The sequence below is a fragment of the Podarcis filfolensis genome (assembly GCF_964270895.1).
Source record: "Podarcis filfolensis genome assembly, chromosome: 15".
Taxonomy (NCBI): domain Eukaryota; kingdom Metazoa; phylum Chordata; class Lepidosauria; order Squamata; family Lacertidae; genus Podarcis; species Podarcis filfolensis.
The window spans coordinates 13,040,087-13,062,450 of NC_139618.1; the positions used below are offsets into that span (position 1 = coordinate 13,040,087).

The 22,364-nt window shown below is 47.8% G+C and overlaps 1 protein-coding gene across 2 annotated transcripts in view; it reads right to left on the reverse strand.

The window, feature by feature from the left end:
• Positions 1-323: 323 nt before the first annotated feature.
• ZZEF1 (zinc finger ZZ-type and EF-hand domain containing 1) overlaps positions 324-22,364 on the reverse strand; it is a 73,182-nt gene continuing 51,141 nt past the window's right edge. Inside the window, exons 41-55 of one of the 2 annotated variants that reach the window (XM_083587333.1) lie at positions 21,257-21,431; positions 20,949-21,081; positions 19,737-19,933; positions 18,896-19,015; positions 17,216-17,404; positions 16,343-16,443; positions 14,838-14,973; positions 13,969-14,346; positions 13,347-13,490; positions 11,676-11,844; positions 9,845-9,943; positions 7,818-7,983; positions 5,958-6,108; positions 5,245-5,316; positions 324-3,366 (exon numbers count right to left, since the gene is read on the reverse strand). In XM_083587333.1, coding sequence (XP_083443459.1) covers positions 3,292-3,366; positions 5,245-5,316; positions 5,958-6,108; positions 7,818-7,983; positions 9,845-9,943; positions 11,676-11,844; positions 13,347-13,490; positions 13,969-14,346; positions 14,838-14,973; positions 16,343-16,443; positions 17,216-17,404; positions 18,896-19,015; positions 19,737-19,933; positions 20,949-21,081; positions 21,257-21,431 — 2,305 coding nt within the window. In that variant the 3' untranslated portion in view covers positions 324-3,291. The remainder of the gene's footprint in view (positions 3,367-5,244; positions 5,317-5,957; positions 6,109-7,817; positions 7,984-9,844; positions 9,944-11,675; positions 11,845-13,346; positions 13,491-13,968; positions 14,347-14,837; positions 14,974-16,342; positions 16,444-17,215; positions 17,405-18,895; positions 19,016-19,736; positions 19,934-20,948; positions 21,082-21,256; positions 21,432-22,364) is intronic. The other variant, XM_083587334.1, reaches the window with a different exon arrangement.

Sequence of the window (22,364 nt, forward strand, 5' to 3'; positions counted from 1 at the left end):
TGGAAGGGATGACCTAAGAAGGTGCTGAGCTCTCCTTCGTTGGAGGTGTTTAAACAGAGGTTGGGTGATCAACTGTCAGGGATTCCTTAGCTGTGATTCCTGGATTGCAGCAGGAGGGTTGGGCTATGTGTCCCTTGGTATCCCTTCCCATCCTATAATATTATGTGATTTCTGCGCTCCCCCCCCCCTTCCCAGTCTCTGCAGGAGTTGCAATCAAAGCTCTAAAATCCAAACTGCTACAAATCCATCCAACTTTGCAGAACAGCATCAACTATGGCTCCCCCACCCACCCAGCAAAATAACCACACACATAAACAGGCATATCCTTGTACTTCCATTTTTAATAGATTTTTTTTTTACAATATATCTCTCCATTTGCATATATCCACTGCATCTATATCTTCTTTTCCTTAAAATACACATTAAACCAAACAAGAATAAATCTAAGGGGTTGCTTTTAATAATGTTAAACCAAAACCGGAGGGGGCCCCCTCCATAAGTGATTAGATTTCATGACGCCAAAATAAAACAAAACAAAGGAAAATTAACAACCACCCATTTCAAATGTTTATGTCAAAAAAAAGAGAGAGCTATGTTTGAATGTTGGTGGTTTCTTAACAAGATGCAATTCGACACACACAATAATTGTTATAGGCACAATTTATTCTCTTCCCCCTCCCTCACTCAAATCTGGGATTTTGCATTTTCCTAAGGATTTCTGAGGAACTGGGATGTTAAAATACTTTAGTTCAATTCATAACCTGCCTCTTCACACTGCTGTTCTAGTAAAAAGGAAACTCATAAATATCTTTTAATTTTATTTTTTTTAATCTTTGAGGTGTGGGGCAGAAAAATGTGAAGAGCAGCCAATGTAAGGCAGTGGCAGAAGTCATCTTCATCACTGGAATAGGAAGTTCCAGAAAGAAGCAGGGTTGAAATGCAAGGTGCTCTTTACTGGCTCAAAACCCCCTCACTGGATGTGGGGAACAAGGACTGCACAGGGGCCAGTCCCATCCAATCCATTTGCTTTTTATAGGCCACATGGAAACCTATCAGCCAATCAGAAATGGAAGTGAGGACAGCAGCAATGACAGAGACAATGAGAAGCCTTTTGTACATACCATGACTCTGCAGAATGGGTCTTTTGGGGGGGTTGTTGTTGAAAGGGAGCAGGTGGAGAGAGAATTAAAAAGAAAAAAGGAGCGGAGATTCCAGCCATTGTGTCTCTGACGAGTCCCAGTACCTTTCCAACAAGTCGCTCCTCCTGCAACTGACATCCTCAGAGGTCAAAAACGTTTCACGAAAACTGATCCCTGTGAATCTCTTTGGATGCAGCCCGGGTGAGCTCCACAAGATCCCTGCCATTTTGCGGTAGCTGACCCTGACGCACCCCTGATATGCTTAGCAAGACGACACACAGTTGGGGGGTTGAAAGCTGCCCAAAGAGTCACCTTTCCTAAAGCAAAACAAAAACCCCAACCCTGATATTGTGGGTTGTGTACATGAGAGATAATGCGCTTTGAGCAAAGATCCACCCTGGAATGGGAGAAAGCTGTGGCCCAACACGTATTGTTGGACTCGGCCCCAACCCAGCAAGGTGGATGGTCCGGGATGATGGGAGTTGTAGTCGAAAAACACCTGGAGGACCCCGAAGCAGAGCTCCCGCTGTTGAAGGGAAGACTTCCTGCAGCTGTGTCTTCCCATTCTCAGGGAGCATGTCCTGCACAAGCACCATCTTTTGTGGCATCTCAAGCCAGCAAGGTTCTTCTTGCCCCTTTTCCTAGCCACATTCCGCCAGCCTTTCAATACAGGCTACTCCCAGAACAATCCTTTCCTTCTCATCGCCTCTTCAGCCACTGCCACCAAGGAGAAACCTGCCGCCGCCTTAAAATATTGTCACGAAAACTACAGCATGGGTTTTTTCCCCTGTGGTGCGCGCTCTGCCCTTGGGGAGAGGCAAAGCTTTTTGGGCAGAATGTCCCCTTGACAAACAGGGCCGGCTACCTTGTTATTCCTGCTCACCCAGCTGCACTGTTCCTCAGAAACTCCAGAAAGAGACATCAAAGCAGAGGAGAGATGTCTCTCGCCAGCATGGCAGAGGGCAAAGGAAATTTAAAAAATAAAGCTAGCGACTTGGGGGCAAATGTGCAACACCCTTTTCTTCCTGCCACACACACAAGCACCTTGCCTTTCATGCAAGTTTGCCCTTGGAGGGGAGAAGCAACTCCTTCACCCCGGCTCCCCCTCCCAGGACAAGAGATTAAAGCCCATTTATTTCACCCAAGAGGTTTTCCCTGCGCATTCCACATTCAGGAGGAACGGTGTGGTTATTGCTGTGTGAAGCCAGACGGGTTAATTCGCTCATCGCTCAAGGGCTGGACACATCCTGCACTGCCAGCATTCAGAGTGGAGGGGAAGAGAACCCCCACCGTCCCCCTTCCAGATGCCATCTTAGAAGAAGCGCCTGTCCCTTTAATCGTGACTCCTCACAGAGCAACCGGGACAACATCCAGGCCACAACTTCTACGTCACAGGCAAGAAGCCGTGGCTGCCAGCAGCATGAGAGCATCTAGCGGAAAAGCAGGAGTGTCGCCATCTCTCACCAAGGGTCTCCTCCAGATTCCTCCTCTTCCTATTCCCTCGGCTGGGGTTGCAGCCAGCTTTTCAGAGAGGAGGGGGGAAAACCCCAAAGCAGCAGCCTTGAGGATTCTTTCAGCCTCGCTTGTACTTCCAGATTCCTCCATTGCTTCCTTGGCCAATCCAGTTATCATGGGCCAGACCCGCTTTTGAGTTTGAAATGACGCTTCGACCAGTCCATTTCAGTTCCTTGTTCAGCTTATGTAAGGAGGGGCGGGCGAGTGGTGGCGGTGGGGAGATGGCGAGAGGGTGGGGTGACAGCCAGAAGAAGGCCTGGCATCTCTTCCTTTGGGGGAGGTCTTCGTTCCCTCTTGCTCCCCGCGTATCATTCTTCCGAAATTCAGAGAAAGTAAATACTGTTCCACAGACATGCTACAATAGAAGTGCATACATAACTCGAGGTGACGCGCAAAGGTGCTCCAGAGAGAGAGTGTGCCCCGTTTTTCCTTGGAAGTGCGCTTTTTGCTTTTACAGATTCTACATCGGGGCGGAAAGTTGACTGACTGGCTGGCTGCCCGCGGAGTGCACATGAACAGAAGCAGAAGGGACCCCCCTTTTCCTTTCTCTGGTACTCGCACCGGGCGAAGGACGCTCGCCCCCACGGTTCCTACAGGCAAGGACCATCCCTGCTCCGAGCCGGAAAAGAGCCTGTGGTTAAACGTTCCAGGGGCTCGTCGATTTGTTGGGGTAGTTAATGGCAAGGCTAAGAGCAGCAATGTTTTTCAGGGCCTGTTTGGGAAAGAAAAGGAAAGTTGAGCATCAAGGCTTGCCGAGGTTCAGCATATTCCCATTCAAAGAGATTTCTCCGGAGAAGAGGAGACTGGAATATGATATGAGAGCCGTTTTCAGATACCTGAAGGGCTGTTTACATGGAAGAGGGAGCCAGCTTGCCTTTTGGTGCTCTGGAAGGCAGGATCTGAACCGATGGATTCAAATACAAGAAAGGAGATTCTAACTAAACATTAGGAAGAACTTTCTAATGGTATGAGCTGTTTGACAACGGAGTGGGCTCCCCCAGAAGACGGTAGACTCTCCTTCATTGGCGGTTTTTAAACAGAGGTTGGATGGCCACCTGTTAGGGATTCTTTACCTGTGATTCCTGCATCGCAGGATCCTTGGAGTCTACTGTTCTACGATCCTAAGAGTGTAAGAAAAGCCCTGCTGGTTCAGACCAATGGGCCATCTAGTCCAGCATCCTGTTCTCACAGTGGCCAACCAGATGCCCCAAATGGAAGCTTGCAATTGGGACGGGAGCACAAGAGCAGCCCTCTCCCAACCTGTGGCTTCTTGCAACTGGTATTCAGAAGCTGTTACTGCCTCCGGCCATGGAGGCACAACACAGCCATTCTGCTTGAATAGCACTTTTCTGCTTTGCGAGCAACACAGGGGCATTCTGACTGTGCCCACCACCAATCACAGGGCCTCAAGGGCAATGGCAGGTGCAAAGCTCAAGGGAATCGCCAAGCACGCAAAATACAGTGGTACCTCGGGTTAAGAACTTAATTCGTTCTGGAGGTCCGTTCTTAATCTGAAACTGTTCTTAACCTGAGATACCACTTTAGCTAATGGGGCCTCCCAATGGCGTGCAATTTTTGTTCTCATCCTGAGGTAAAGTTCTTAACCTGAGGTACTATTTCTGGGTTAACAGAGTCTGTAACCTGAAGCGTCTGTAACCCGAGATACCACTCTAGTCTTGCGAGGACAGTGGGAGAGAGAGCACTTCCCTACCCTGCCCTCTCTCCAATTTCATGGTACCTGTTCTAAAAAAAAAAAGGATTTTTGCCTGGGAAGTCATAACTTTGTTCACGAAGGGACAGCAGTGTGCCAAGAGAGGGCCATCATATGTTTCATCTGGGCACAGGGCACAAAATACTGAGGTAATGCACCCCTCAAGCTAAATGGAGCGTACCCCCAAAATAGCAGGTGGGAGAGTGAGGCAAACAAGAAGAAAAGAGGATTGACTTTGTGCCCTTTTTATGAACCTCCCAGAGGATTCTGGGAACCATAGGAAATCAGATGCTGGACCAGATGGGCACATCCCAACAGGCTTCCACTTGTATCAGGGACAGGGGGACCCTGCAGATGTTGCTGGCCTACAACTCCCATCACCCCCTGGGCCCACTGGGGCCATGCCAGCTGGGGCTGATGGGAGTTGGGAGCCCAACGCCATCTGGGACTGGGAGAACAGCCCCACCCCGACCCCTGTCCAGCCACCAGTCGGACTCAAACTAAACCTGCTTCAGATTTAGAAGTCACGTCACATGTCCAACTGTTTATTCTCATGGTGCAGCTGACTTTTGAGTTTCTAAATTTGTCTTCCTTTGGTAAAATAATGTGAATTATCTCAGAGGAGACAAGAGCCTCCTGTGTCTTATGAGAACGATGCCCAATTAAAATGCTCCCAAGAGCTTCACCCCTCCCCATTCCTAATACTTTCTGTCTCCCTGTGGAATGTCTCTCCCTTGCCCAAACTCAAAGCTCTGCTCTTTTGTCTCAAGAGTCTCCAGGGCACAGCAATTAAGGCAAATCCGTCACAAAAGCAGCCTCTGCTGAAGAAGAATTTTGGGGACAGGAGGGGAGATCAGCAGAGGCTCCTGGAGGTTTTACCTGCGCTGTACAGCGGTGGAGATGGTCTTCCGTATTTAAGGCAAGCAAGTAATCCTGCAGAGATCCAAGTTCCTAAAAGCAGAGAGTGTGAATGAGAGCTAGGAGCAAAATCCAGGAACAAGCTTTCGCAGCGAGTGTGTTTTCATAACGGCATTGCATGAGGGAAATAAACTAACTCACCCAGGGATCCCAACATACAGAACAAGTTTTGTAACTTCATTTCAAAGGTACGCTTGGGGGGGTGGGTTTGGGAGGGAGGGGAGGGAGGGGAGGGAGGGACTACAAACTGATCCTGAATTGCAAGATGCATCAACAGGACCAGAGTGCCCTTTTCAAACATGCTTTGAGAACGGCATTAAAACAGGAGCCCCCTACAAGCAAAGTCATCGTTCCATTACAACTGGTGGGGAAAGAGCATGACTAATTTCAGTCTGATAGCGATCTGTACCCGATAAAGCCCTGGTTTTTCTTAAGTAAAACAAAAGTGAAGGGGAGGGAGGAAGAGGAAAGAGGAAGAACAGTCTTATCCAGTGATGGCCAAACTTGGCCCTCCAGCTGTTTTGGGACTACAACTCCCAACATCCCTAGCTAACAGGACCAGTGATCAGGGATGATGGGAATTGTAGTTCCAAAGCAGCTGGAAGGCCAAGTTTGGCCATCACTGGTCTAATCCGATGGCTCAGCAGCACAAGGGAGAAGACAGGAGCGCTTACGGCAACTCTGCTCTCGGTGACAAAGAAAAGCTCGGTCAGCGCCCGGTGCAGCGGGAGGAGGATCCCCGACTTGGTCACATCCTGCCGCATGCTGTTCTCCATGCGGCTGAAGAGGTGCCAGAGCGGCTTCAGCAGAGTGAGGTCACAGTCCCTGAAAGAAAGAGGAGGGTTGAGTTAGCACAAAAGGGTTGCCACTCTGAAGAACAGCTGTCCTCAGTCCCAGTCTGATTGCAAAAGCCCTCTTCACTTTCTAACTACATAACGTAAGTGCCCGCTGGATCAGGCCAGCAGCCCATCTAGTCCAGCATCCTGCTCTCACAGTGGCCTGTGGGATTTGAAAACAAGAGGCCCCATGGTTTCAAGCAGCTGGTATTCAGAAGCACTGCTGCCTGCAACTGTGGAGGCAGAGCAGAGACATCATGGCTGACAGCCATCGGCAGCCATGAAATTGTCCAATCCTCTTTAAAGCCATCCAAGTGAGTGGCCATCGCTGCCTCCTGTGGGAGGGAGTTCCATAGTTTAAATAGGAGCTGCCACCTTCCCTAGGTGTGATTTCTCAAGCTCCTGATTGGAATATATTCATGTATTTTTATTTTGTTTTACTTTGCCTTTCTACCAAGGAGCTCAGGGAAGGGTAGGTGGTTTCATGTTCCCACACCCACCCCAGGTTTAACATTCAGAACAACCCTGTGGGATAGGTTAGGTAGAAACTGGCACGAGGTCACCCAGTATGCTTTATGGCCGAGCATGGATTTGAAACCAGTTCTCCATGGTATAACGTAAGCTGGTGGTGGGCAGAGCTGGAGATGAACAAGTCCAAAACAAAGGCTGCTCTACTTCCAATTTTCAACATGGGCACCTCTGATTTGAGTTCCCTAAGCAGGTTGACTCAGATGTTCTAGAAATCTAATGAGAGCAATTCCTTTCTGACTTTGGTGCAACACACGCACACACAAATCCAGAGGTGGGAAAGGGGAGTAATTAGACAGTAAGGGTGGAAGTCTGATGAGGTGGAAGAGTGGGGCAGCTTCAGGAGGTCACATAAAATGAAGTTGGGAGACAATAAACTATTCCAGGGCCACAAGTTGACCAGCTGCGAATTAAAGGATTCCATACAGCAGGACTGAGAAAAACCTTGGTGAGCATCTGCCGGGACAGGTAGATGGCACTGAGCTAGATTTGTAAGTTACATCCTGTCTTAGTTCAAGTGGGAGAGCTGGGAAGGAACTTATTTTTATTTTTTAGACTGTGGGCTGCAGGGCAGGGACTGCATTGATCGTATGTAAGCCACTCTGGGAGCTTTTCTGGCTGAAGTGCGGGGGAAACAAGTGCTCTAAATAAGCAAATAATAAAAGCAGGTGCTTTGTATGAGGACCTTGAATATATCCCAGTATTATCTGGCTTACAGAATGACTCTTCTGGCCGCTGATTTTAAAAGCAGAGGCATTTGCATGATAAACCACATCCCACCACTTCCTTGCACATTAGATTTCCCAAACACTGTGGGTAGACCAGGCCTCCAATGGCCAAGTTCTGTGGCAAATGGGCCAGAGCTTAGGGAGAGAAGGAGCACCAGCACAGACATTTGTGGCTCAAACCCATTTCAAATGACATTTCTTTTGCCTTTATCACTAGCCAAGCCCATCTTTCTGCACATCAGGCAGGGGAAGCAGATCTCAGATTAAAAGAGCAGCCTTCGGAATCATGAAATAATATTTCAAAAGAAATCACGAGACACGAAAACATTGCTATCTTTGTGGTGGGGATGGGGGGGATTTATGTTTTTTATTTTATTTTTTTGCTTTTCACGAGGACTGGAAGCTTAGTGGGAGAAAGCAAAGCTGAGACTGGCAGGCATACCTCTCGCTGCAGCACTGGACTATCCTAAGGAGCAGGTGGATGGCCTTCAGTCGCTGGTGGCCAGTTTGCCTGCAGGCCACGCCCACCTGCCACTCCCAGATTTTGGCCAATGGGATGTGGGGGATGACCCTTTCCTCCGACAGCATCTGCTTCAGGATCTCGAAGCCTGGAATTCAAAATACGTACATTGCATACTCTGTAATGCCATTCTGCTTGTCCGATAAGATGTGTTCCTTCTCCTCAGTGTAAATGACAGTGAAATGCTAAGCAGGTCGTACAGTCGTTTAGAGAAGGTGCCTTTTAGTCTCTTGTCTTAACAGACTGTCCTGAAGCGAGCCATGGATAACGAGGAGACCAGACAACCATTTCCAGTGAACTGAATAAACATGGACCTTACAGTTTCAAAATCAGGTGGTGGTTTTTTTGGGGGGGGTTTTAAGTCTTTGTGTTTCTTAGAGCTTCCTATGCTTTTCTGCAAGAGCGATGTCCCTACTGTATAGCCTAACTCTACTGTGTCGCTAGAGTTGAGTTAGAAGCTGCTTCCCAATACAGTATTGCGTCAAGAGATTTCTAGCTGCAGATATGGAAAAGCTTTAGTAGTTCCTGAAACAGAAAGTCCTCTATAAACATATTTAGTAAAGCTAGCCTCAGAACAGGTTGTATCACTTGTCCCGTAATAGAAGAAACTTCTTACTCTTTTAACCCTGACGCAGGTACTTATTTGTCTAAACCAGCCTTCTCTCCAGATGTTTTGGGCTACAACTCCCATCAGTCCTAGCCAGCTTGGCTGTACGAAGCTGGGTGCTGATGGGAGCTGTATCCCAAAAACATCTGGAACAAGCCAGGGAGGCAAAGGCTGGCCTCAATGTTTTCAACCACGCCCGTGCATAAAAGGTAAAGGGACCCCTGACCATTAGGTCCAGTCGTGGCCGACTCTGGGGTTGCGGCGCTCATCTTCCTTTATTGGCCAAGGGAGCCGGCGTACAGCTTCCGGGTCATGTGGCCAGCATGACTAAGCCGCTTCTGGCAAACCAGAGCAGCGCACGGAAATGCCGTTTACCTTCTCGCCGGAGTGGTCCCTATTTATCTACTTGCACTTTGACGTGCTTTCGAACTGCTAGGTCGGCAGGAGCAGGGACCGAGCGACGGGAGCTCACCCCATCACGGGGATTCAAACCACCGACCTTCTGATCAGCAAGTCCTAGGCTCTGTGGTTTAACCCACAGTCCCACCCGCATCCCTACGCCTGTGCATAGAACGATGTAAAACCAATCAACAATTAAAAAGGTGGAAATCGAAAGAGCAGACCAATAAGCAAAGGCAGCTAGTAAATAACAGTTGATTTATTAAGGGCAACGAGGGGGGACATGTAGCTTCTGGATGATGCTGGACCCATCATCTTCCCTGACCTTTAGCCATGCTGGTTGGGACTAATGGCAGCTGGAACCCAGGAACATCAGGAGGGTCATAGGTTTCCCAGCCCTGAGTTAAGATATTGTAAACTGCCCTCCCTCAAGTTTTTGCCCCAGGTGGCACATAGGACAGTGAACTCTTATGGAATTCATGGCAGAGAAGGCTACCACTGCCTACTAGCTACGACGTCTATGCTCTGTCTCCACAGCTTCTGAATACCAGTTGCAGGAAACCGCAGGAGGGGAGAACACTCTTGTACTCGGGTCCTGCTTCTGGGTTTCCCATTGAGGCATCTGGCTGGCTGATGCAAGAACAGGATGCTGGGCAAGGTGGGCCACTAGCATGATCCAGCATGATCTTCTTAGGTTCTTATCAATGAATGCTCCCGTTTGCATCAATCGTAATGTTTTATTTCAAACACCTTTTGCGCTCTGCACAGAAGAGACACCCATGCTGCGTTAACACCTTCTTGGGTTATTGCCCCCTCTCTTCCACTGCCCAGTGTTATTTTGAGAAAGAAAAAACAACAGGCTTTGCTCCCCAAGATCCCCGACCCGTCACAAGGAAAGCAAGACTACAACGATCTTTGACTCATGGCTCTGAAAAGCACTTACCTGTCTGGAACCTCCCCAGGTGACCTGCCGTCACTGTAAACTTATAACCCCATTCTGTGTTGCTCATGTCCGTGGTGAATCGATAGTAGAGGGTATCCCCTGTTACAAAAGCGAAGGAAAGCGTTCTCTTAAGCAGGGACACAGACAATCTCGCTCAAAACACACACTATAAGCAAAGGGGCAGGGGCAGTTTTGAGGCTAAGCTGCATGTCTGTGTTTCGCTGTTTTTCTGATTCCTGGCAGTATCCTGTGTGTTACATGGAGCAGCAGCATCTCATTTTTCAAAAAATGTTAGAATAAGAAAAATGTCATGGCCTAAAGGGTTTTTTAACTGAGCAAGCACTGTCTCCTAAACACACCTCAAACACAACCCTAAAACCATCTCGACTTTTCAGAATTCAGCGCTGCAAAGGAAATTGCTCAAAGATTTCTGCACTGAGGAGTGGTTTGTTTTTTCAAAGGTAATTTGCAAGACAAAACAGGATTCTGATCCCAGATGCTGAAACGTCTGCTATTAGCAAATCGCTAATACGTTGCCATGTTTTCTGCATCTTTTAAAAATATTTTTGACAGGCAACATGTTCTGAACAAAGGCAGGATTTTATGGAACTCTCTCTACATTAATAAACCTCTCCCCGACGATGCTAAGGAAGCGATGACTCACAGCGCAGGAGAAGACATATGGTGTTTTTTGTTCTCTGCCAAGCTAAAAGAACGAAACACATGAGAGCTAAGGGGTGGTGGGGAGAAGAAATTAGGTCAAAACTGAGCCCACTTCAGAAAGGGGAAAGGGAGAAAGTTAAACTGTGGAACTTGCTCCGGCAGGAGGAAGTGATGGCCACCAATTTGGATGGCTTTAAAAGAGGATGGGACACATTCATGGAGGAGAAGAGGGCTATTGATGGTTGCTAGCCATGATGGCTATGCTCTGCCTCCACAGCTGGAGGCAGCAATGAGGCCAGAGGAACTACCAAGAGCACACGAGAGGGTCTGTAGGGAAGGAGGCAGCCTTTCAGGTATTTGAATGACTTGGCACTCCAATCCAAATATGGTGGGCCCTAAAAATATACACCTCAAGTGTATATTTGTTTGTTTGTTTGTTATTTTACCTTTATTAAATAATAAATAAACAAGTAAATAATAAACAAACAAACTGTTATTAATGTTGTTTTGATGTTGTAACATACACTTGGAGCGAAGAGCAGGTAATAAAATAATAAAATAAAATAATAATATAAAATTGTATATAAAAAATATACAATTTATCCTTCAGGAGGTTTCAGCTAGTCTCTCAAATAATATCACTGAACCCACTTGCTGGCCCCATTCCTTGAGGACACCCAACAAGTGACCAGTAAGGCTAGTTCTTTTTCTTCTGGCAGCTACAAAACTGGAGATGCTTCGCCACTGGAGCGTCTGTTCTGCATTCACAGTGGACGGTTGGGGAGGGGGAAGTGTGGGGTCTGATGCTGTCATAGAAGTTAATGCAGTGGAACAGACTGTGTAGGGAGGTGACAAGAACCAACTCTCTTTTTTATAGTATATGATGGCCACTGACAATATTTGTCAACCGGAGAAAAAGATGCTCCTATTAAACTGCCAGTGTCTCAAACTATGCTCTAGAGAGACGTGCTCCCGCCCTGTGGAAGGAGCCCCTTCATCTGAGCATCACAGTTCATGTATGCCCAGTTTCATTTAGTACCTAGACGACTTTTGCTTCTTAAGCTGTATCAATGTTTCTGGCATCTAAGTATCACCAGAGAGTGTCAGCGCTATGTTTGCTAGCTTATCTAAGGGGCTCCCTCCTCTCAACAATGCTGCAAAACTTTACCTGGAAGCTCGAAGTCTGTCCACTTGTGCGGAGGCCCGCTGAAGGTGTGGCGATCGTGGATGAAGTCACAGCTGCTGGCTACAACTAGCTCATCACAGCCCTCTTCGGTGTTACACTGAGAATCAAACTTGACGGAGAGGTATATAGCACCAGGGATGTGAACCTTATCCTGCGGGAGAGAGCAGGTGCCAAGCTTAACAGAGGACCAACGCGCACCAAAGACAGCTGAGCGCATGTGAGGAATTGGGGCCACAGCCCATCACTGGAGGCGAGGGCCCCAGAAAGCTGCCCAAGGTGAGAGGGAAAGGTTCCTAAACAAAAACGGGAAGGAATCCAACAAGAGAGAACGCTGGCTGACTCAAAATTAGAACGGCTGCCAGGGTGGGTGTTTGGAGTGACAAACCCGAGGACACAGAAGCACCTTGGTTGAAAGGTAAACACCGAAAGGGAAATGCTATTCTATGGATTCAAGTTTCATATCCTGAATCGGCAGGCTGGGAAGTGAGAACCAGCTTAGTTTTGTTCTCGCAGCAAACAAGCTAAAAATGAAAGGCTCCGATGAGCCTGGAACGCTAAGAGGTGGCTGCTCTCTGCAGCTCTTCAGAACAATTCACTCCTCCAGCTTCTCCTCCATATGGATTTCTGCGCTGAGGGTGGCTGAATCATCCCACAGCTAAGATGCACCAGAACGACCCATGTTCTAAAGAGGACTCTGCTTGTTCTGCCCAGGCATGATTAAGTCCTCTGGAGGTCTCCATGGTGCATTATTAAGAGAGCTGAGACAGGTAAGAGTGACTCACGCTCCAGGGGTGGGAGGCTCCTGTAGCCTGTGCGGCAAACTTGGGCTTCCTCATTTGGCCCGCTGGGCCATTCTGGGGAAGTCATACCTCCTGCTCCACAATGTCTTCGCACAATGTGTCAGGTGCAGTGTGGATAAGGGGAAGGCTTCAAAGGAGCAATCGAGAGGTTTAGGTGGGCTCCTGGTTTCTTCGCTGGAGCAAGGCACACTCAGACCCACCTCTCAGCTGATAGCTAGTAGGAGCACACTTTGCCCAAAGAGGGGGAGGCAGTTTCCATTCAACAAGAACCTCTTCTGTCTCCCAATGCTGCTCTTTGGAGCTGCCCCGGTGTGGCTCCTTCCCACCTCCCACAAAGGAGCCACAGGTTGTTGCACCCACTTGCAAAATTCCCATAGAAACTGCAGTGCATATGCCACCCTCCAAGCGTATCTCGTTTCCACCTACACATAAATTATCTCAGTCATCCAACCCATCTCAGAAGGTAGGCTTTGCACATGGGGAAACTAAAGCCAAGACTGTGTTGCTCATCTTAAGGGTTTTTGCCTGGATGGAATGTGTCCTTATACTCTGATGACATCTCTCGCTTGCAAGGGTGGAGGCAGAGAGGGTTGTGAGAGGGCATCTAGTCACTAGCTGGCATTTGCTGCCCTGCCCACTCTTGCCTCTGGCCACGCCCACCACTGGCATGTAGCCCCACCCCTGCCCAGAAGTTTGCCCAGAAGAGAATGTGGCCGAAAAAAAGGTTCCCTGTGCCTGTCCGACTTTGAAACCTGCCTTCGTATGTAAAGCCATTAAGGCCATTTTCTCTCTGCTGCCCACGTCTCGTCAGTGTAATTTCACACAGGTGATGTCAGACTGCTATGGGGAGTACCTCAAAATTTGTGTTGTTGTTATAGGGGTGCTTGGACTCCCGCACTTGGACGGCCATCCCGGGCTCCTCCATGAACTGACAGGCCGTCAACGCCATCGTCGCCAACATGCTTTCGCTGCAGCCGCGGAGCACTTTCAGGAGAATCTGCAGAGAGCACAAGTTAAAACGGCTTCAGAAGGTGAAGGCGGGTTTGCAAATGCAGCACAGTTGGTACCATCATCACTCCATGAGCTCTGCTGAGACAGGCCAGCCCCATCAGACTTCTCCCCTCAACTGGCACCAGGGGCAGCCATTCCCTCAAGCTGCCTCTGTGGGAAATGGGGAGCAAAATGCTCACTCCTTTGCTGAAAGACCAGCTCCATCAGGGACCTCCCAACCTTGAACGGTGCCAGCTGGGCAATAGGAGAACAGCCCTTTCAGAACTGGTTCCTCAGCTTGATTTCCCCCCCTGTCCCTTTTCCATTGTGTGCCATGGGTGTAAGCTTGCGGGGCAGGGACTTTAATTGATTGAATGTATTCTCTGGCAGGTTTTAAAGAGCCCTTTCCAAAGTCACAATCTTTCAATATGCCGGGGAGGTAGGTGTGTGTGTGTGTGTGTGTTTCTCTCAGAAAAAACTGCTACCTTCTCGCACAGCTGTTTCTCCTCCAGCTGCAAAAGCATATCCAGGATGTACGTCATGTGAGCCGGACCGCTGAGCTCCAGCATCTCCTCGCTGATCGCCACGTCGTCGGGCCACTTGGCCAACAGCAAAGCCAGGGCGTGCCTCGCGTAAAGGACGGCGGTGGCATCGTTGACCCGGTAGAGGTAGCCGCGCACGGCCTTCTTGCTCCTGGAGTCCAGCTCCTTGTGCAGGAGAACGGAACTCTTGGTGCGACGTTGCTTGGCGTAGCTGAGCTGGAGGTCGCTTTCCGTGTTGGTGATGAGCTTCTGGGTGATGGGGTTGGATTCTTCTGTGGCCTTGTTGCAGGGGGCAGGCTTGGACTGTAAAACAGGAGCAGGCTGCAGAGATTCGGGGTTATATTTCACTTCAAAATCCAACACCACTTACCACTCTGGGGCTTTCCTAGGCAGATGCAGCCCACATAGTTTGGGGCAGCTGTTTTCCATAGCTACCATGGACTAGAAACGTACATTACTGTGAGGCAGCTGAGGCTGAGGAACAGCAGTTCTTAGCCCAACTGAGCATCCTGGCTGAGTGGGGGGTTTAAATTGAGGCTTCCCATGTCCTAGTCTAACCACTACACTTCACCGAATCAGCCACACTCATTTGCCACTGGAGACTAGTGTGACTCTTGGTGTCGACATTATGAACCTTTCTAAACTGAGTATTTATGTATTGCTTCTTCCTTCTTCTGTATACTCCCAATTCTTGGGATTCTGCAGTTTGGACATGCTGGATTCATTGCTATTTGCCCACCTGAATACTTCCAAATGCTTTATTTTATGTACATTAGGTGCTCCTAGTACACTGACGTACGTGGAAGACTCACCAGACATGGCACAATAATCATGTCTGTATCGAGCGCTTTGGAAATCTGCTCCTCCGACCGCAAGCACTTGCTGGGCTGCCATTTCTGAGCCAATGTCCGGATCCTCTCATCCGTTGTCACCACATCACCGTCAAACCTTTAAGGGCACACCCAAGCATTTTGCAGTCAAATTCCAGAAACGTAAATAAAAAACAGGATCTTTGCATGAAAAGCCTTCTCCATTTCCATTCCCGATGCTACTTCCCCTGGAAGGCTTTTGTTTGCTGAAATCTTGAATACGCTGATTGCAAAGCAGTTAAGTATTTAATGCCTCCCAGCTCTAATTTGCAAGATGCAAATGGCGTGGAGAGCTGAGTTGGCTGACAGCAAGAAGCCAACCTACCACTTAGCTGCTCTCCAAGGGGAAGGAGCATACAGCACAGGGAAAGCCTAGAGGCTGCCCGCTAAATGATGATGGACTCCAACTCCCAGCATCCCCAGCTACCAACATGGCCAATGGTCAGGATTATCATTATTCTACTTAATTTATTAATTGCCTTCTAAACCACTGTCTCAAGATCATCTACAAACAAGGTAATTCAAAAACAGCTTAAAAGCACGAAAATGGCAAATGCACTTATACGAAAACTAAAAGCCTAACGAATGAGCACTCATGGTAAAGACCCCTTTATCCCACTGGGAAAGCCTGTTGGAACAAAATCATCTTCACTTGTTTCCAGAAAGTGCATTCCTTGGCAGGAATGCTATTCTGCAGAAACAGGGCAGCCATGCTAAAAGCCCTGCTCCCAAGTTGCCACAAAGTGGGTTTCTGAGGCCTTTGGAACTTGCAGGAGAGAAAGCAGTGAGCCACTGAGACTGTAAGGGATGAGGAGGTCGCTCAAGCAACCTGGTCCTAAGCTGGTCCTAGGTCGAAGGGAGGTGGTGTCCGACACACATCTACAGTGGGTCACATTGGCTGCTCTTGTTATAGTGGAAGAACCTGACAGCAAGGCCTGTGCCTGGACTGCCTTCATTGGCTGATTCACTTCAGAGGAGGAATGCTCCTCTGCACTACATTGGGTGAATGGGGTCCATGGGGTCATGAAGAGTTGGACACGACTAAACAACACCACCACCACCACATTGGGTGAATACTGTTCTTTAGAAAGGTACTCAACTCTTCCTCATAACAGTTCATTAAAACACACACAAAAACAACCCCTTCTTCCCCATCCCACTACCGGAAAGGTGGTATCCATAATGCTCTTTCCCCCTTTTATTTATTTGTCCTTTTATGTTGTTATCTCACCTTTCTTCCATCACGGAACCCAAGAAGGCAGACTTGTGCTTCCTAGGCAGTCACCCACCCAAAGCACTGGCCAAGACCCCAGATGTGCTCAGCTCCAGCAAGGTGGCGGCCTCATACGCCTTCAAAACATGTCGTTTTGCTCCAACATTGATCGGTCAAGCCGGTGCATGCACCCACCCAGCTCCTCATTTCCAGCAAGTCTTGGAAACTCCTTTACCTCTTCTGGACCTCCAGGAAGAAAGAATCGGTCCTTTTCATTTGCAATTCGTACATGGCCCGAAGGATATGCAGAGGGGCATCAAGGGCATCGTGGGTCATCTGGAATTAAGTTCAACAGGGGTAAAAAGTGAGGGAAATGGTCAATGCTTTTACTCTTTGCTTCTGGGGGACTATGATTCAACAATGGGTGTGTGAATTGCACATGTTGTATGTGAGTCAGCCTTTGGAAGTCCCAAATTTGAAATTGGGTTTCATGAGCACATTTAAGCAATGCATTCATTAAGCTTTCTTTGTTAGTATCATGTGGGGCCACAGAAAGGGGAGTTCCTGCTGCCTAATCTATCAGTTCATCCTGAGAACCATCAGAACTTCACCCAAAGCTGCTGAACAAAGATGTAAAAACAGCATCAGCAACTGTGGTCCAGTAGTACCTCAAAGACTAAGAGGTTTCCTCCTATGGACCAGAGTTCATTTCAGAGAAAGACACTTCACACATCTGATGCAGTGGGCTCCAGTCCCTAGGTCTGGACATGTTTGGAAACTAGCCTCTGGCCCTGCCCACCACTCGCGTGTGTTCCACCCCCCAAAGGTTCCTTAGAAGGGAATGTGACCCCACAGGCTGAAAAGGGTTCCCCACTCTCAAAATAAGACCCGATCTGTGCAATGTGAGCTAACATACTGAGCTGCCTGGTGGCCTGGGGTAGCTCAGTTGGGAGAGCACGTGACTCTTAATCTGAGGGTCGTGCGTTTGAGCCCCACATTGGGCAAAAGATTCCTGCATTGCTGTGGCCCCTTCCGACTCTACAATTCTGAGATTCTTGCCTGTTGCCAAAGTCCCCCACAACCCACCAGATAAATGTCAAAAGCGTACCAGGAAGCATATTTTGGTGGTTTCATCCAAGCCCTCCAGTGGATCAAGCCTGTTCTGGTCAGCATCCGTGGGAGTGACAGCAGACTGATCCAACGCTTGATCCTGGTCCCTTTCACCAAGGTCTGGGCTCTTGTGCTCCGCCAGGGAGCTTATCTCCTTTTTCGATGAGTAAAGCATGATTGACAAGATCTGCAAGAGACAAAATGCAACTTGAATGTAGGTGGCAGACCAACCAGGCCACACAACCTGTAGGCTGACCTTCATCAACCTGGTACCTTCCAGATGTTTGGGACTTCAGCTCCTACAACAACAACAATTTTTAAACCTTTCCACTCTAGGTGGTTTCCAGGAAATAGGGGGGGGGGGAATGTCAAACTTTAAAAACTTCCTGATACATCCCAGCCAGCATAGCCATATCTGATCGGAGTTGTGGTCCAAAAAATATGGAAGGCACCAGGCTGGTGACAGGTGCAATAGAGCCTTTTTGGCTAAGGATGGGGGTATAAATGCCTTAAATGCAATTGCAGTCAATATCTGAATCAATGCAACTTATGCGGCTGGCCTGTACAGAGTTAGGCCATTGGGCCCACCCAGCTTAGCACTGTCTGAAAGGACTGGCAGGAGACATAGGTTATTATGTTGATATGGCAGCGTGGGAAAGTCTTTGGAAAGGAGATTTAAAATTTACAGCATGCTTACACATTAAAAGAAAACCACATGAAGATGATGTATAGATGGTATTTGACGCCTAGCAAGCTGGCAGAAATGTGTAAGTCAAAATCCAATATATGTTGGAAGCATAAAGAGAAAGAGGGTACTTTTTTCACATGTGGTGGTCCTGTAAGGTTGCAAAAGCCTTCTAGGAAATGATTTATAATGAACCGGGGGGGGGAGGGGAATGCTTAAAATAACTAAGATCAGAAAGAACTATTTATCTGTGCTACCACGGCTGCCCAAATGATAAATGCACAAAACTGGAAAGAGGAAATGACCCCAAAAAGAGATGACTGGCAACTAAAATTGATGGAATAAGCAGAGATGGCAAAACTTAGCAGAAGATTAAGAGATCAGGATGATAAACTCTTTGTAGCAGAATGGGGGAAATTTATTGAATATATGAAAACAGACTGTAAACAATTAAAAACATTAGCAGGATTGATATAAACACGAGCAGCAAGGATTTTAAGGGAATTAAAAACAGATAAATGGGTAAAAAGGATAAATTAAGATATGCCGTAAGAGAATCTGATAGAAAAATAAGAAACTGCAGAAGAGGAGGGAGGGAAGTCACAGCAAACATTACTGCATCTGTGTGTGATTTATATTTATTGTTGAATAATGTAAAATGGGAAAATGGGAAATAAAAATGTATATTTTTTTTTTAAAAATGAAATGACTGGCAGGAGGCTCAAGAGGAATTAGTCCTGTTTAGGCATTCAAAATAAGGCTCAAAATGAACACAGTTAAGAGTCTCCCCTCCAGACCTCCATAACTGATGCATGAAAGGTCACAAGAGGAAGACAAGGTTGGCGCAAGGATCTCCTCTACACCCCTGCATAGCTTGAGCCCTCACGTGTTCTCTTTGGAGGACTGGAAAGAGCTACCGCAGGTGAGCAAAAGGAACCGTTTCGGATGCAGGGGATCAGCAGCCCCGCCAACCTGGAGAAGCCCCTGCATTACCTCCAAGTCTCGGAGAAGCCAGGTCTTACTGAAGCCTGTTCCTTTGCTGCACTTCTTCACCAGCAATTTAAGCAGACCCGTCTGAAGGAAGGCGGTGCGAATTTCTTCAAAGGGATGCATCTGCCAAAGACAGGGGAGAAAAGAGGAGAAAAACCTGTTGAAACCAGATATATCGCAGCCCAGATGGAAAACTGCTTGCATGATGTGGCTTTCGTGTAATCTTTACATCTTAAACCTTATACTTGGCTGCTTGAATTATACTCTCTGAACCACTTTTTTTTCCTGCCTCTGAACAACAATATCATCTTCAAAAGGCATTGGGCGCATGAAGAAATAGGGAGTGACCAGGAATAATGCAAATCTTCTTCCAGCCACTTTTCTGAGGTTTGCCCCCTTGTTTCTTTGGACTGAGATTGGCACCGTCCCGCTTTCTTCTACAGGCCACTTCCAAAGTCAAACGGATTTCGTGTTTGTTTCCCCCTCTTCCCTCCCCGTTCCTTTCCCCTTGTGTGCTATGTTCTCTCTTTTTAGACTGTAAGCTGGAGGACAGGGGGCATTTAGTTTTAATGGCTTGTCTGTAAGCCGCTCTGGGAGCCTTTTCAGCTGAAGAGTGCGGGATCCTAACGCTCTAAACCAGGGTTTCCCAAACTTGGGTCTCCAGCTTTTGTTGGACTACAACTCCCACCATCCCTAGCTGGCAGGACTAGTGGTCGGGGATGATGGGAGTTGTAGTCCAACAACAGCTGGCAAAACCCTGCTCTAAATAAATAAGGTATAGTGAAGACCACTGGCTTCACCGCCTATATCCACTGCCTATAGTACCTGCCACGCTATACTGTACCTTAAGCGTCCTGTATAGCCCCTTCAGGGCAAGAGATAAGACCCAGGTTGCTTCCACAGCCTCTGCAAAGCTGCTGTTGATGCTGGTCTGGAGGAGATGGCTGGTGATGAACACAAAGTGCTGGAGGTACTGCCGCAACTGACACCGAGACTCGTCATCAGCTTCTCCGCATGGCTGAACCAGCTGGAGGTCTTTCACTAGAAAGCAGAGGAAGGAGGTAACTGTGCAGGTCTCTGCTGGGGATCGCGGCCTGGTTCAGTACTGGGGCCAACCTTGACCTAACACCCCAAGTGTTCCACGGACAGCATCAACCCAAACATCAATTTTATTCGCTTAAAAAATAAACAAAATCAGGTATACACAAAAGTGGGACGCTGATCGTGCATCAAAATAACCCCAATGCAGGCAGCAAGGTAGAATATAGAGATTTTGTGGTGCCGCAGCATTTATTTTGCCAAACGTGCCACTGTTTAAGCAGCCACCTCTGAGCTTCTGTCTAGAAAAGTAATGCATAAATATGGTGATGCGTTCAAAGAACCAAACACCTGAAACCCATTCTCAAATCCCATCCCATTAATTTCCCGCAACAGTGAAAAATGAACTGCCTTAGAAATAATAAAAGAAAATAGGATTCATGGGGTTCCACAACAGCCTTCGTGTTGTGTGGCCATCACTCTCATTCATTCATTCAAACATTTTGATTCCTTCTGCCTGCCAAGGTCATTTTTACTTGTGATCTCTGGAATCTATGCCTTTATATGGATGTTTAATGATGTGCATTTTATTTGCGGGGTGGTGGTATGCAACTAAGTTCCATTCACAGCAGACCCATTGAAATTAATGAACATGACCTCATTACAGCCATTAATTTCAACAAGTCTATTCTCAGTAAAGCTTAAGTTGAACACCAACCTGGGTGTTGCATTTGTTTTTACTGTTTGCATTTTAATATGCTGTTGTGGTGTTGTGATTTTAAACCGTTGCCCTGAATGGCAAAAGGACACCAGAAGGGCAAGGCAGAAATTTCTGTGTGAAGGAAGTAAAACAATTCATTCATTTGTTTAACCAACTAACACGAGTCACTTCTTTAAAAAAGAAAAAAAAAGTGAGTGTTCTAGCCCTTGTGACTGTGAAGGCCGCTAAGAGCAAAACCAAGTGGTGCAAGAAAGGGGGATCATGCTGAGATTAAGTTGAAAGGAAGAGGTGTAGAACCTGCTTTTCTCTTCCGTGTTTTCATGTCCACAACCACCGCCCTGTTCTTCTCTGTGAAGTGCTTGAGGATGATCACGTTGTGGGCCTCATTTGCGTTGTCCATATACACAGACCGGGTCCCCATGCACAAGACCTGTAGGCAGCGGAGAGAGAAAGAAAGAGAGCAGAGAGGAGGTCACGACTAACTTTTATGCATCCTCCCCTGCCCTAGCAAAATGCATTTTTGTTGTTGTCGTTGTTGCAATTGTGGCAGCGCTCCCTGGGAAATGGTTCCGCAGCGGCAGTGCTCTAAAGCTTAACACACTCACCTCTGGAAAGCCTACAAGTACCAGCAAGGTAAAGATGTTGGTGTGTTTCAGCTGGAAGGGCAGCTGCTTGATGCAGTGGTCTGTGAACGCAGCAATCACACTGTGCCATTGTGCAGAGGCGTTCAGGGCCCGGAGGATGTCGGCCATAGTGCATGCCCAGTCGAGGCCCACACGGCTGAAAAACAAAAGTTTGGGGTTTTCTTAGGCTGAGCAGCCCATTTAGCTGTGTGTCTGTGTGCGCTATTCATGCACCAGCGAGGTTTCCAAAACGACAAATGACTCCAGTGATCAAGCAAAGGCACACTTCCCTCTGATGCTTAGCAGAGATTCCTTAATCAAGGGTGGACAAGCTTTCTTGGAAATGACAGCTGGCCTCCCCCCATAGAAACAGCATGCTTGGTACACTCTAGGGCAGTGGTCCCCAAATCTTTTTGGGCTACTGCCCCCTCCATGGGTCCACAAATTCATCCCCCCTGCCCCCTGCCCAATAAAAAGCATTATTCAGGATACTGTAGTTGTTTACACGGCCCGCTAAGGATGACGATAACACCAAAAAATTCAAAACAGTAATGATAAACTGCACATTCATTCAAAATCCAATCAAAACTATTTAATTAATTCAACAAAACTGATGAACTAGATCCAGCTATTACCGATAATGAGATATCTTTTGAAAACTCAGAACCACAAATACAAAGAAACATGACTATAGCTTTGAAAGCCATCAAGAGCAGTAGAAGGTGTTACACTTCAGCCTCTAGCCCCACCTCCAATGCCATCTCTGCCACCACCTTGCTAATTCCACCACCCCTGGGGTGAGGGGGTACTGCTCACTGCTGCAGGGTAAAACCGTCACCTTCTGAAGACCTACAAAGCTGAACCACAAACCGTAACAGCTTCCACTAACCAGCTCATGTTGCCAGGATGGAATGGGGACAGGTAAATGCCCCCTCACTATGCCAGAGTCCAGGCTGGTGCAGCAAAGAGGCCTGGATCAGGCCCACTGTAGTGATACGACAACAGCAGGGCCTGCTAGGGACTCAGTGGATCCTGTGCTTGCCCAGTGCCCCAGACCATGGGGGTGTGGGGGTGTCTTGCACTGGCTACT